This window comes from Salvia splendens, chromosome 17 (assembly GCF_004379255.2).
Source record: "Salvia splendens isolate huo1 chromosome 17, SspV2, whole genome shotgun sequence".
Classification (NCBI taxonomy): domain Eukaryota; kingdom Viridiplantae; phylum Streptophyta; class Magnoliopsida; order Lamiales; family Lamiaceae; genus Salvia; species Salvia splendens.
Genome location: NC_056048.1, coordinates 10,389,765 through 10,406,411, shown reverse-complemented (window position 1 = coordinate 10,406,411; position 16,647 = coordinate 10,389,765). Strand labels below are relative to the sequence as shown.

The following is a 16,647-nucleotide window of genomic DNA, read 5'->3' as shown; positions in this document are numbered from 1 at the left end:
GGAATTATCCCAAATTAGGGAGGATTATCCGGATGAACCCAATCCGGAAGGAGGACGAGGCGGTGGAAGCTCCAGCTCATTCGACGTCGTGGAGGAGGAGGAGGCGGCCGAGGAGGATGTAGGCCGCCATCCGTACAGCCGCAAGGACACGATGGCTCTGTACAATGCCTGGATCAGCGTCTCGTACGATCTCATCGTCGGGAATCAACAATCCCGGAAGTGCTTTTGGGAAAAGGTCGTCGAGGCCTACAACGAGATTAAGTCGAAGGGGTCCCGCCGCCGCACATTGAAGATGCTCCGAAGTCATTTTGACCGAGTCGACAGAGAGGTCAAAAAATTCTGCGGCACCTACAACAAAGAAGCGGCTCATTACCAAAGCGGAGCTACTGGAGCCGACATTCTGAGATCGACTTTGCGAGTCTATTTCTACGACAACGGCAAAGAATTCAAACATGTCGATGTTTGGAAGGCCGTCAAAGACGTCGAAAGGTGGGTCGGCGGTGTCCAGTCCAGCACTGGCTTGACCTCGAAACGCACAAAGCACACGGCGGGTGGCCAATACTCGTCTAGTGGGGGCGGCTCAGGCAGCGCTGCACAAGAGGTTGCCTCGCAAGAGGTTGAGGGCACGGCAGACGATGCAGGGGGTTCCTCCCGTGGGGGCCGTCGGCCGCAAGGGACCAAGGTGGCTAGAGGGTGGAGGGGCCGAGACGAATCAAGCCAGGCGGGTTCCCAAGGGCCGCCCTTCTACATTAATTAATGTCCATGTACTTCACCGCCACAATGGCGGACACTTCCCGGATGACGTCCGCCCAATATCAAGCCCATCATGCCGGCATTGTGTATCTGGCGGGACAACTTGGTATTCCACCTCCATTCGGTGCACCGCCACCGCCTTCGGGGGATGATTCGCAGGCGGAGTAGTTTTTATAATTTCTATAAATTTGTATTTTAAATTATGTCTTTTTTTATTTATTTAGCCACAAATTTAATTATTTTTTTTTAGAATTTTAAGTTGTAATTTTATTTTATTTAATGAAGTGTGTTTTTATTAATTGAATTTGTTGGAAATAAAAATAAAAAATGAAATTGAATGAATAGTTAAGGAATGAGATGGTTAAGAAATGGAGGGTTGCAGGTGTTGTCTCTTAGTTAAGAGATGGAGTGAAAAGTACATTGGAGTCCATGAATAGTTAAGAGATGAGACGGTTAAGAGACAGCGTTGCGAATGGCCTAAGACTAAGAAGATAGAGAGCAATAGATGCAAAAACGAGCTTATGTATGAGAGATAGAGAGTAAATGGGTTCATATATTTGATAAACACATCTAACAATCAGTATAAAGTAGTTCACTTTATTCTAGACTAAGAAGATAGAGCGATAGATGCAAAAACGAGCTTATGTATGAGAGAGATAGAGAGAGCAAATGGTTCATATAATTGATAAACACATCTAACAATAAGTATACAGTAGTTCACTTTACTCGCTGTCATCGTCACTCTCCTCTAAATACAAGTGATTCATGTTTTTCTCAAGCGGAGGAAGCCCGTCCTCGGAGCCACTGCCCGACCCATCCTCATCGTTATTGGACCCAGAATGCTCCCCTGAAACATGAAACTCATAATTACTCATCTCCCAGCAAAAGTGTAAAAGACGCTGCTCAGCAAGCTCGTTTCAAATTGAACAGTACGTGATTTTCATACCTTGCCCATTATTGATGTCCTTGTCTGAAGGTCGTGAGTTCTGCTGCGAAAGCCACTCGTTTTGGACAGTAATCATGTCAGCCCCATTCTTGCATTCAGAATATGCCTTGAGAAGCTCTCTAATAGATCAGACGGGTCAGTTTGTGATTGCATGTAGCAAACGCCTAGGAAGAGACCATAGTTACCTGTTTAGCGACAGGAACGCGTGACCCCATTTGAATTTGCTGAGAATTAGATGTCCGGTTTCTTCTTCTCCACTGTTAAAATCAAAGACTGAAAAATATCATAAACTGCCTCACTATTTTCAGATATTGTAATTGTTAAACTATAATGCATACCTACGCTTGAATAAAAAAAACTTTTACTCAGTGAGCTCACAACTTACTACACTGAACTTTACACTCGTCATATATTGTCAATTCACGATATAGGTCGGTGCAAATCACTTATAGTGCAGTGCAAGAGCTCTCCCAGTTTTCACGATAAAAGGACATATGAGTCATATGACCATTAACGAAGTCACTGAAGAATTCTTAATGACTAGTTATAGAGGTTAAACCAATGACAAATTAAGGCTCAAGTTTACCATATTATCAAAGCTGCAGCTAGCGCCTCAACGCATGAAAGCTCACAAGGCCGGCCATAATTTACTGGATTTGCTGCCACCAACCAGGGCACTGCAGTTCAAATTAAATGAATGAGATCGAAACAAATTATGAGGAGAAAGGAATTGCAGCTCGAAATTCTTACATCCCCTTCAATTAATCAATTGAGAGAAGCATATGCATGTATGCAAATCATGTAAGTACTGAATAAGATATCAAATGATTGCCCACAATCAGACCAAACTGAACCCAATACATACAAAGACGAGGAGCAGCACAACGCAGCTTGGAGAAAGGCACATCATCTAGACGCGCCCAAGAGCAATCAACAACAGCTAAGCCTCGCCTTTTTATTAACTCAAGATCCTCTTGGGAGACACATTGTGTTCCAACAGGACTGCAACATGAAAACAGAATCAGAAGCACCGTAAGTAATCCACCAGTGAAACATGGATTAAGAGGTAAACTGAGTGCAGATCAACCCAGGATTCATAAATCATCTTTTAGTATCAAATTTTAATAAAGCTAACTTATCAACCCAAAAGCACGATACCTAAGTAGTAATGCATTAACACGTTATGACTGGGGAGCAAGTAATAGGTGTGTTCAAAGTGAGCTCTCTGAAGACGCGTATGACTATCTACTTATCAGTAGCCGACTTCCAGAGCCAGACTACAAAACCTAGCTCCACATTAAGCCATTCCGCTTGTTTTCCACTCCACACGTATCGCATGTGAAGTTGTGAACCAAATAAAACACTTTTGATCAATAATAGTTACAAGTGACAGCATTTTTACCTCAGAGCAATTCCTCCAAATCCAGTACCAACCCGCATTTCCTGTAAAATATTGTTATAAAATGGTTCAGAAGAACATATAACGCATTTTCTCAGTAGGATGCAAAAAGAGTAAAAACAGATACTTGCTTTCAAAAATCCAAATCTTGCAAGCTTTCGCCCTGTGCACCTCTTTGCATCGCACTGCCCAAAATCCTAAATCCACATAACAATAAGCTTAGAAAAATAGAAGCAATTAACACACCAAGATTTTTTTTTCCTTTTTTTTTTAACACACCAAGATTCAGTCCCCAGTCTATTCTAATGAATTAAACACACACACACACACAGACGAACCCACATGGCGAGCTGAACCGCAGGAACTTGCTGCTCCTGTTCTTCTACAGCTGCTGATCAAACCATGTCTAACTTAAAATTAGGTTCATACGCATAAAAAACTACTATGTTTTAGCTGAAACAACTCTTGCGCAATTCATCAAACATTTGGGGTACATTAATTACAGAACGCTGTGCTAGAACAACACAATGAAGAAGGTGCAAACTGCCAACATATAATATACCTGGATCAATCGGCAAAGACCCGTCATCAGCATCACTGATTAAATTTCAAGCCACCCAATTAAACATCATGAGAAAAGATGAAGTTTTTTAATTGGAGCTCGAAAAGTATTGAAAAGAAAAACAGTACTAGTAAGTGTTTTGCCTGTTGAGCTGATGAGACGGTCCTTGCGCGTGTTGGCGGTGGTTTTCTTTCCTGTATCGGCGCTGTTTCTGTTGCTTAGGACCCATGCTCGTCGTTGTTGCTATCGCTCAGCTTTAGCAGATTCGAATTTGGGGATGCGTATTTATACGTGTCTTGTCGAAGAAAAAATCAATCTTTGGTTTTGGGCCTTGTGGCTTTTACACAAATGTAAAACTTTAAATCACGGCCTAAAAAAATATACCTACAAACATTAGAAGTAATACATACTGTAATTAAAAAAGTATGAAAAAATAATATGAAAAAGTTATGACAAAAATAAAAAAAAGTTATTAAAAAATATTAGTGGAGAATTAAATTTACCATATTAAAGAGAAAAAAATTATAAAAAACTGAAATAAACTATTTACATGGGACAAACCAATTTGAAAAAGTATTTTTTTTATGAGACGACGGACTAAAATTTTAGTTCTCAACTATCTAACCGGACTAACCCAGTATTCGCATATGTCCTAATGACTCTTTAACACAAAATTAAAAGTAGACATAATTTAAAAATTATAAGACCATCAGCAGTGGGGCGCCCTAAGGCGCGCCCTATGGCGCGCCACGTCAGCATTTTTATCCTCCTCATTCTCCACCTGCAGTGGGCGCCATATGGCGCGCCACATCATCAATTTTGTAATATTTACAAAATACATACGAATTAAAAAAAAACTAAAATACATTTAAAATACGAATTTTAAAAACTCCATTCATTTAATAAAAATTAATACATTACAATGCGAAATAATAAAAAACGCAAACTCAGCGACGGCGGTTACGAGCCCTCACTTCTTCAATCATGTCGCTCATGAGCTGCGCATGCTCCTGTTGGTTGCGCATTGGGCCTGCCTAGATTAAACCTCATCGAAACCTAATGGTAACCCTCTATCGGGTGTCTCGGTCGATGTGCCGGCAGAGCTAGATGCACGGTCGTCGTCATTCCAATCGGTGATGCTTCCGCCTTCACTCTCGACTATCATATTGTGCATGATTATGCACGCATATATGACATCGGCGATGACTTCCTTGTACCAGAAACGAGCCGGCCCTTTCACAATTGCCCACCGTGATTGGAGCACCCCAAATGCCCGCTCTACATCCTTCCGCGCCGCCTCTTGCTTTTGCGCAAATAAAATCCTCTTCTCACCAATCGGGCAGCTGACTGTCTTTAGGAAAACTGGCCACCGTGGGTAGATGCCGTCGGCCAAGTAGTACCCCATATGGTATTGGCGTCTATTGGCAGTAAACTCTATGGCCGGGCCGTTGCCGTTACATTGGTCGGTGAAGAGAGTGGACGAGTTGAGGACGTTGATGTCGTTGTTCGACCCGGCTACGCCGAAGTAAGCATGCCAGATCCAAAGCCGATAGTCAGCGACGGCTTCGAGTATCATCGTCGGGTGGCTGCCCTTGTATCCACTTGTGAATTGGCCTCTCCACGCCCTCGGACAGTTCTTCCACTGCCAGTGCATACAGTCGATGCTCCCGAGCATCCCAGGAAACCCGTGCACCGTCTCGTGCATCTGCATCAAACCCTGTCAATCAGTGGCAGTCGGCTTGCGCAATGATGTGTCGCCATAGGCCTCTACTATCCCCCGACAAAAGTACTTCAGACACTCGCGGCCTGTAGTCTCCCCACAGTGGAGGTACTCGTCAAAAAGGTCCGCCGTGGTGCCGTATGCCAACTGACGAATAGCAGTCGTGCACTTTTGCAATGGTGTAAGGCCGGGTTTCCCGATGGCGTCCTCCCGAAACGTGAAGTATTCTTCACGTGAAGACAATATACGAACAATGCTGAGAAAAAGGTACCTCGACATTCGAAACCGGCGGCGGAAAACAGTCGGGCCCCAACGTGGTTGATCGGCAAAATAGTCTTCAACCAGACGCCTGTGAGCTTCCTCGTGGTTGCGTCGGACATACGTCCTAGGTCGAATAGGACGATGGACTTGCTCAGCCGCCGCTGCAGCCGCCGCCTTCTAGCGCTGCATTTGCGAATAGCATCCCGCCATGGCCTCTTCAACGGCTGCATCTAATGCTTCGTCAATCGAACGACCGGAATCAGACGAACTAGAACTATTGGTGTCTTCGCGGGGATTCATTTTCGTTGGATGTTGAGAGAGAATATGTTGAGAGATAGTCGATATGTTCGTATGCACAACTGAATGAGAAACGAGATTTATATAAAAAAATGAAACCGCGTGCCATCGTCCGCGTGCCATCGTCCGCGGCCTTCACAATGGGGCGGACGATGTCGCGGACGATGGCCATCGTCCACGACCATCGTCCGCTGCGTCCGCAATGAGGCGGACGATGTCGCGGACGATGGCGCGGACGATGGCCATCGTCCGCGGTTTAAACCGCGCCCGAAGCATAGGCCGCGACTATCGTCCGCGGCCTATGCCACACACCCACAGTGGGGGCGGACGATGAATGGCGCGGACGATGCGCGCCATCGGGCGTGCCATCGTCCGCCCATTGCGGATGGTCTAATGGCGGAATAGTTGGAAGGTGAAATTACTATATAGTACTCCCTCCATCCCACGTAATTTGACCAAGTTTTCCATTTTTGGCCGTCCCACATAATTTGACCCATTTCACTTTTACCATTTTTGGTAGTGGACCCCACATTCCACTAACTCATTCCTACTCACATTTAATTATAAAATTAATATATAAAAGTAGGACCCACATTCTACTAACTTTTTCAACTCACTTTTCATTATATTTCTTAAAACCCGTGCCCGGTCAAAGTGTCCCAAATTATGTGGGACGGAGGGAGTAGTATTTTGTAGGGATAATAGGTTATTGAGTAGATACTAGGAAACATCATCAATTTATTCTTGGCGGCCGTTCGGTTGGGCCGATAAACTCAAGACTTTGTCTAAATCAAGTTTTATCAATAGTTCAGTTTTGAAGATGTAAATCAGATTCAATCCGAGACTAATTAGAGCATCAGGCGCCCGTCCCGGCAGAATTCCGATCGGCGTGTCGAAATTCCGCGGCGAACGTCCGTCATTGTGCATGGTATGCACTGATACGGAATTCCGCCGAGGACATCGCAGTTCCGCGGCGTTACGCGGAATTCTGTTGCGACGTGCGTGCGGAGGTCCGCCATTGCGTTGACTCCCACGGACGTCCGCGCGGAATTCCCGTTTATTGCATTAAATTTTTTCCCCTATTTGTGTCGAAATTTTAATTCCGTAAATTGTTTAATTCCGGAAATTGTTTAATTTGTGAATTTGTGATTTTTTTAATTGTGGGAAGTCATGAAATCCTTGGGGATGTCCGCCACTGTGCAGTGGGAAGTTTTTATGACTTGGCAGTGCAGTGGGAAGTCCGTATGACGTGGCGGGAGGTGTTTTTGGGAATTCCGCCCCACTGTTGATGCTCTTAAAAGCTCAAGTTGAAGCCCGCCTGCCTGTACTATTTATTTTCACTCTTTATCCGAGACAATGAATCACATCCATACCCCCAACGACTAGGGGTGAGAAATTATACCGAAATACCGAACTTACTGTACCGGAAAAATACCGAAAACACCGATTTTTCGGTATACCACAGTTTCTGGTACGGTATGATACCGTACCGCAGTGTTTTGGTACGGTAACTATATCAATTTATATATATATATATATATATATATATATAATGATAACCCCAATTTCCGTAATAACCCTATAACTAAATCTGGACCACACATTTTTAAAATCACGCGGTCTAGATTCAAACTTAGATTTACTTCATAAAAAAAGCGTGGGGGTAAATACGTCATTTCGCTCATGATAAAATTTACGTATCCAAATTTCGCTCATTTAATTTCTGAATTTCGCTCATTTTATCATTTTATAAGTCAGTCAAAAGTATCATTTTATCAACTCAGAGTATCATTCTATCGGGCAAAACTATCATTCTATGCAATAAACATAACATATATCATTTTATCATTTTATAATTTATCAGTCAGTCAAAAGTATCATTTTATCAACTCAGAGTATCATTCTATCCGGAAAAACTATCATTCTATGAAATAAAGCTATCATTTTATCACAAAGCAGTAAACGTATCATTTTATCAACTCAGAGTATCATTTTTATAAGGTTACTGTCATTTTATCCGCTTAGATTATCATTTTATAAGGTAAAAGTATCATTTAATTAAACAAAAATGTCATTTTATACACAAAAAATACATTTCATTCTATCGGCTGAAAGTATCATTCTACCTGGCAAAACTATCATTCTATCGGCTGAAAGTATCATTCTATCGGGCAAAACTATCATTTTATCAGTTTTATGTCATTTTGTCACGTTAAAGTATCATTTTATCAGCTTATATGCAATTTCTTCAGCTAAACTATCATTTTTATAAGGTTATTGTCATTTTATCCGCTTAGATTATAATTTTATCAGGTAAAAGTATCATTTTATTAAACAAAAATGTCATTTTATACACAAAATATACCTATCATTCTATCGGCTGAAAATATCATTCTACCAGGCAAAACAATCATTCTATTGGCTGAAATTATCATTCTATCCGGCAAAACTATCATTTTATCAGTTTTATGTAATTTTGTCACGTTAAAGTATCATTTTATCAGCTTATATGCAATTTCTCCAGCTAAACTATCATTTTTATAAGCTTACTGTCATTTTATCCGCTTAGATTATCATTTTATAAGGTAAAAGTATCATTTTATTAAACAAAAATGTCATTTTATACACCAAAAATACCTATCATTCTATCGGCTGAAAGTATCATTCTACCAGGCAAAACTATCATTCTATCAGCTGAAAGTATCATTCTATCCGGCAAAACTATCATTTTATCAGTTTTATGTCATTTTGTCACGTTAAAGTATCATTTTATCAGCTTATATGCAATTTCTCCAGCTAAACTATCATTTTTATAAGCTTACTGTCATTTTATCCGCTTAGATTATCATTTTATCAGGTAAAAGTATCATTTTATTAAACAAAAATGTCATTTTATACACAAAAAATACCTATCATTCTATCGGCTGAAAGTATCATTCTACCCGGCAAAACTATCATTCTATCGGCTGAAAGTATCATTCTATCCGGCAAAACTATCATTTTATCAGTTTTATGTCATTTTGTCACGTTAAAGTATCATTTTATCAGCTTATATGCAATTTTGTTCAGCTAAACTATCATTTTTATAAGGTTACTGTCATTTTATCCGCTTAGATTATCATTTTATAAGGTAAAAGTACCATTTAATTAAACAAAAATGTCATTTTATACACAAAAAATACCTTTCATTCTATCGGCAGAAAGTATCATTCTACCTGGCAAAACTATCATTCTATCGGCTGAAAGTATCATTCTATCGGGCAAAACTATCATTTTATCAGTTTTATGTCATTTTGTCACGTTAAAGTATCATTTTATCAGCTTATATGCAATTTCTTCAGCTAAACTATCATTTTTATAAGGTTACTGTCATTTTATCCGCTTAGATTATCATTTTATCAGGTAAAAGTATCATTTTATTAAACAAAAATGTCATTTTATACACAAAAAATACCTATCATTCTATCGGCTGAAAGCATCATTCTACCCGGCAAAACTATCATTCTATCGGCTGAAAGTATCATTCTATCCGGCAAAACTATCATATTATCAGTTTTATGTCATTTTGTCACGTTAAAGTATCATTTTATCAGCTTATAAGCAATTTCTTCAGCTAAACTATCATTTTTATAAGGTTACTGTCATTTTATCCGCTTAGATTATCATTTTATAAGGTAAAAGTATCATTTTATTAATCAAAAATGTCCTTTTATACACCAAAAATACCTATCATTCTATCGGCTGAAAGTATCATTCTACCCGGCAAAACTATCATTCTATCGGCTGAAAGTATCATTCTATCCGGCAAAACTATCATTTTATCGCCAAAAGTATCATTTTATCTACTCAGAGTATCATTCTATCAAGCAAAACTATCATTTTATCAACTCAGACTATCATTTTATCGACAAAAGTATCATTTTATCAACTCAGAGTATCATTCTATGCGGCAAAACTATCATTTTATGCATTAAACCTAACATTTATAAGCCAAAAGTATCAGTTTATCTACTTAGTATCATTCTATCGGTAAAACTATCATTCTATGCAATAAACGTAATATAATCGGCACAAAACATAATATACAAACCTACAAAGCAGTAAACGTATCATTTTATCAACTCAGAGTATCATTTTTATAAGGTTACTGTCATTTTATCAGGTAAAAGTATCATTTTATTAAACAAAAATGTCATTTTATACACAAAAATACCTATCATTCTATCGGCTGAAAGTATTATTCTATCCGGCAAAACTATCATTTTATCGCCAAAAGTATCATTTTATCTACTCAGAGTATCATTCTATCAAGCAAAACTATCATTTTATCAACTCAGACTATCATTTTATCGGCAAAAGTATCATTTTATCAACTCAGAGTATCATTCTATGCGGCAAAACTATCATTTTATGCATTAAACCTAACATTTATAAGCCAAAAGTATCATTTTATCTACTTAGAGTATCATTCTATCTGCAAAAGTATCATTTTATCAACTCAGAATATCATTCTATGAAGCAAAACTATCATTTTAAGCAGTAAACCTAAAATGTATAAGCTAAAATTATCATTTTATCAAGTGCAACTATAATTTTATCAAGTCTAACTATCATTTTACCTTGTGAAACTATCATTTTATCCCCTCAAACTATCATTTTATTCCCTGAACTATTATTTTATCCCCTGAAAATGATATTTTATCAAGTGCAACTATTATTTTAGCCCTGACACTTTAACCTGATAAAATGATATTCTAAGCGGATAAAATGACAGTAACCTTATAAAATGATATATAAGCTGAAGAAATGACATATAAGCTGATAAAATGATACTTTAACGTGACAAAATGTCTTACAAGTTACTATTACGGGGTTCAAATTCTCTAATCATCTTTACGGGGTTCAAATTCTCTAATCATCTTTTCAACATTGATTTCCCCTTTTTTTCCTATCATTCTGAAACTTCTGATGTATCATTGAAAATGTCTGAAAAGCCTTCTTGTTAGTTTCTCCAACAAGCAATGCTTCAGTATATTTGGCACAAAGTTTTATGAACGCCTCTGTCCCGTTCTTTGCTAAACCTGAATTCCAGTTACGAACTGGACCACCCATGTAAGTCTCCATGTGGCGCATCACATAAACTCCACAGTCAACTTTATTTGTATCGTTCTGCCATGGTAGAATCATGTGTCTGATTTTTGACGTTTTGACAATACTCTCCATTGTTGGATTAACACCATTTCCAAGATAATTTCGGAAGAAATTTTTCTATTCAAATAACACAAAACATACATGAGGTTGATTAAAAATGATATTATGTTTTGGTACTAAATGATATTGAATGCATTTAACTAAACATACCAGAATAGTTGGTGCACCTCCATATTTCTGCTTTACCATCTCTTCCGTAACCAGAGCATTGTCAATCACATCCAGCATTTGAATTTTGAGATTGAAGCACATGATATAAAAATGATCGTGCGCCCATATCAGAAAGAATATCTAATTTTCAAAACATTATATACAAATGTCATTTTCAAAAATATAGGTACGTTGTTCTGTAATGTATATCTCATTATGACTTACCATGTCATAATTTTCCCATTTGAAATCTTCAATCTTTGACACAAATTCATTTAATGCTGTGCAGAATTTTTTCTGCGCCTCGGGTTGAGTCCAATCAGGTTTCCTCGCAGCAATATTGTATACCTGTCATGTTTACATTTTTGTAAATAAATTTAACTTTTAATGTAACGCTATTACTTATTTACCCGTTTACTGTACCGTAGGTGTGGTGTTAATGAAAAGACGACTCGGAGATGCATTTGATTTGAATTTTTCATGGTAGTTGAGGTACACAGCTCATGCATCTATGATGTTGATACTGATGTACGTACGTGGAGCAAGGGTGTGGAAATCAATCTTGAATATGCTGATCATGTCGTTCTCATAAACCATCTCATAACTGATCTCAAAATCATATTTAATGTTAGGTAAAAGAATTTAATAAGAATATAATTATGTAATTCAAAACTTACAGTTCGCTTTCTTCATGTGTCATCAACCAGTACATAATTTCCTTCTCTTCTTTACTCAGTTTTCCTTTTATATTTACTGCCCTGACATTGTAGGGAGAGCACAGTGCTTTAACAACTTTCTTTGTTGTTCTGGGCACTTTCTCCTTTTCAACTGCACAAGTTCTTGGGAAACCTTCTTCTTCCCTTGGGCCTTTTTCAAAACATCTTCTCTGTCTTTTAAAACTTCATCATCTCCGGTTTCACCTTGTATATCCTCCATGACAGTGGATATTATGGCACGTGCTCTTTCGTCCTTTCAATCAAAAATATAAATTATTATTGACATAAGGGATATTATTTTACCCAATGGAACTCATATTATCATTTTATCAGCCAAAAAGCTAAAGCTATCATTATGAAACAAAAATTTCTTTTTATCACTGAACCTATCATTTTACCCACAGAAACTATCATTTTATTCCAAAGAAACTATCATTTTATCATTTCATGCAAAAATATCATTTTATCATTTGAAACTATCATTTTATGATGCAAAAGTATCATTTTATCAATGAACCCTATGATTTTACCCACTGAAACTATCATTTTATGCAAAAGTATCATTTTATCATTTGAAACTATCATTTTATCTCCTTACACTATCATTTTATAATGCAAAAGTATTATTTTTCAAATAAAACAGAGCAACCAAAAAACATCATCAAACCTATATCATCTTAACCATATAAACAATCATTTTATGTACTTAAACTATCATTTTTAAAAGTTACCTCAAATTCATCATTGAGAGACAATCCAACTTCTTTCTCTGGAACTTTTTCCTTCTCTTCTTGAGCTGCTTTATTAACCATTTCCTTCTCTGGAAGTTTTTCCTTCTCTATATCCTTTTCCCGATTAAAATTTGGATTCTCATCAGGAGTCTGGTCATATTCGGGAATCAGAGTGAATGTAGGGAACTCATCCCTATTTTTCAGTATATAAGTCCTCTCAGCAGCTTTAGTAAGTTCAATCATGATATCGATAGATTCAGATCATCAATATCATCATTGCTCAAAGCATTTGACATTGATTTCTGACTTTCTGTGACACTCTGCATACCTTCCTCTCTGATTCCCATTGCATTTCTTGTTGTGTCACAGATAATCTTAAAGCTATTAAAATTCCTGATTTCAACCGGTGTTGCTTCAAGGACATCAACAATTTTCGACATTGAGGCTTTACACTCACTGGCAGCCTCCTTCCATTGATCTATGAAAGTCTTTTGTTGACTTCCACTGGTTGTCCCCTCTTTGCCCTGATCTTTCATCTCCAATGATTGTACATCTTCAGGTACATCATCTTCAAATTCAGATTCATCAACTTCATCGTTCTCTTCATGTTTTTGCTTTTTATATCGGTCATACTTATGACTGAGACCAAACTCTGAAGCACTCATTTCTACTCTTTGCCATTCTTTCGGCAGTTCGGCAGTCCAACCCTTAACTGTTGGATAGCATCTTGGCACCATTTATTTTGAAACACAATTCTGTCGACGTAACAGGCCTACATTAACAAAAACTAAATATTAGTTTTTCTGTAAATAGATTCATAGACAATGGAAAAAAAATATATTCTTACCACTACAAAGATGACTGGTCCGGTAAATATCTTTCTTGTGTTATTTTTCCATCGCTTTTGTGTTTCAAGCAATTTGGATATGACATAGCCACACCAATTGTATTCTTTGATCTTCTTCACATCAGCTATGTAATCAAAAACTTGTGGGCTCAGATTTCCATCAGCAGGGGTGTTGATCAAGGCATACTCAACCAGAATCATAAAATTCAATTTGAACCAGTCACCACCTTCTTCGTCTTTCATCATCTGTCCTACAACATAATCTGGAACCATATTTTTTTCTCCACCTTTACAGAATCTAGCAATTTCACTTTTAATGTTGATATTTTTCTGAAATTTGTTCCTACTCATAAGTAAATGTCCAATAGGGAACCCAAGAGTAATATGAACATCTTCATCATCTAAAAATAGTGATTCCCCGCTGTTCAATTTAATTGAACAACTATTATGGTTAAAGTTGTAAATCAGATAATAAGCCAATGATCTTGGGAAACTTCTTATTTTGAAGTGTAGGAGTGCGCCAAACCCAATCTCTCTAACCGCTCTTCTTTGATTCTTGTTTAGAGAATCGAGCATGTTAACGAAGAAGTCAGTATTCCTTCTTCCTGCCAAGGTCGGTGAGTCAATGGCTGCATCATCTTGAAGAACTATTTTCTTCACCTTCTTTGCAGCTGCCTTCTTCTTACTTGCGTCATCATTATTTCTTTTCTTGTTATTTTTTATACTTTCTATTTCATCAGTCAATATTCTATCATCATCAGCAGCAGCAACATCACCTAATACACAAAAGATTTCTGTGTGTTAAACGGTTTATGTCATTATATTAAGTCAAAGTATCATTTTATCCCCAGAAACTATAATTTTACCCCTGAAACTATCATTTTATCAAGTGCAACTAGTAAGTTTATCATTTTATCTACTGAAACTATCATTTTATTCCAAGAAACTATCATTTTATCATTTTATGCAAAAGTATCATTTTATCACTGAACCTATCATTTTACACACTGAAACTGTCATTTTATCCCCTGAAACAATAATTTTATTCCCTGAAACTATCATTTTATCAAGTGCAACTATCATTTTACCTTCTGAAACTATCATTTTCAATGTAGAGATTTATCATTAATAAATTAAAGATTTATCATTTTACCTTTTAAAACCATCACTACTTGTCTATCATCATGATCACCACCAGCATCAGGAATGTTTGTTCCTAATACACAAAAGATTTCAGAGTGTTAAACGATTTATGTCATTATATAAAGTAAAAGTATCATTTTATCCACTGAAACTATCATTTTATCCCCTGAAACCATCATTTTATGAAGTGCAACTATAATTTTATCAATTGCAACTAGTAAGTTTATTATTTTACCAACTGAAACTATCATTTTATTCCCAGAAACTATCATTTTATCATTTGAAAAGTATCATTTTATCACTGAACCTATCATTTTATCCCATGAAACTATCATTTTATCCACTAAAACTATCATTTTATCACCTGCAACTATCATTTTATCCCCTGAAACCATCATTTTATCAAGTGCAACTATAATTTTATCGCCTGAAACTATCATTTTCAATTTAGAGATTTATCATTAATACACAAAAGATTTATCATTTTACCTTCTGAAATCATCATTAAGAGTGTAACATCATCATCAGCAACAACATCAGGAATGTTGTTTCCTAATACACAAAAGATTTCAGCGTGTTAAACGATTTATGTCATTATATAAAGTCGAACTATCATTTTTGCACCTGAAACTATGATTTTATCACATTAAACTATCATTTTATCACCTGAAAATATCATTTTATCACCTGAAAATATAATTTTATCTTCTGAAACTATCATTTTATCACCTAAATTTCAATGACTTCAAAACAAGAGAGAGAGCAAAACTTGTCACTTAAGGTCAGGAGGTTAGAACAAAACACTACTCACAAAATCAGTACTCATATAAACATCTTCAAATCTGCATTACTGCTGCATACATTTTTTTAAACCAAAGCGTTTTACTAAGGTCATGAGTTTAGGATATGGCTGCAGATACTGATAAACTAAAGGATCTCAACTATTCGCCAATATGAGTTTTGCCGCTATAGTAACATATTTGCTATAGACACTGATAAACTTCTTCGAATAAACCGCTGATTTAGAATGTAAAAACCGCTGAGTTAGGATATAGAACAAGCTATGAAGTAAATTCGAAGTAATTTCATCATGCTGTCATATGTAACTCTAAATCTACACTAAAAAACTATAGAATCTAAAAAAAAGGAGAATCGCAGGCAAAATAATAAAATCGAGCAAAAACAAAAGTAAAATGAGCAAAAAACTTCATCCAACCTTTCTTCGTTGATGCTTGAGCGTTTTCTGACGTCATATTACAGAATTTAGATGGATTTACCTTCGAAACTAAAGAAACTACGGTTTGAATGCGATCGGAGAGTTTGGAAGCGATTCGGAGGGTTTGGAAGCGATTCAAAGGGTTTGAGTGTCAGAGAAATCAAATTTAGCGTCTAGTTCACGTTTTCTATCGACGCGTCAATTTGAAAACGAAATGACAATTTTGCCCTCATATATTTCTATCGGCTGCAAGTATCATTTTATCATTTTATACGTTAGAAATATGATTTTATCTTCTGCGAGTAACATTTATCATTTTATAAACTCAGAGTATCATTCTATCCGGCAAAACTATCATTTTGTCAACTCAGAGTATCATTCGATCGGCAAAAGTATCATTTTATCAACTCAGAGTATCATTCTATCGGGCAAAACTAACATTCTATGCAATAAACCTAACATATATCATTTTATCATTTTATCAGTTAGTCAAAAGTATCATTTTATCAACTCAGAGTATCATTCTATCCGGCAAAACTATCATTCTATGAAATAAACCTATCATTTTATCACAAAGCAGTAAACGTATCATTTTATCAATTCAGAGTATCATTTTTATAAGGTTACTGTCATTTTATCCGCTTAGATTATCATTTTATAAGGTAAAAGTATCATTTTATTAAACAAAAATGTCA

General features: G+C 36.9%; 1 protein-coding gene across 6 annotated transcripts; it reads right to left on the bottom strand.

Annotated features, from left to right (window-relative positions):
- Positions 1-1,412: 1,412 nt before the first annotated feature.
- Positions 1,413-3,960, bottom strand: LOC121775266 (18S rRNA aminocarboxypropyltransferase-like). 6 transcript variants are annotated; one of them, XM_042172314.1, is made up of 10 exons: positions 3,789-3,960; positions 3,661-3,695; positions 3,437-3,489; positions 3,230-3,295; positions 3,102-3,142; positions 2,565-2,701; positions 2,286-2,376; positions 1,885-1,956; positions 1,700-1,818; positions 1,413-1,600 (listed from the first exon to the last, which is right to left on the bottom strand). In XM_042172314.1, the coding sequence occupies exons 1-10, from the start codon at positions 3,887-3,889 to the stop codon at positions 1,476-1,478; spliced, it is 840 nt and encodes a 279-aa protein (XP_042028248.1). In that variant the 5' UTR covers positions 3,890-3,960; the 3' UTR covers positions 1,413-1,475. The 6 variants fall into 6 exon arrangements, with proteins under 6 accessions (XP_042028248.1, XP_042028249.1, XP_042028250.1 ...); XM_042172315.1 differs by having other exon boundaries at positions 3,437-3,486; positions 3,789-3,959; XM_042172316.1 differs by having other exon boundaries at positions 3,804-3,958.
- Between the last annotated feature and the right edge of the window lie 12,687 nt (positions 3,961-16,647).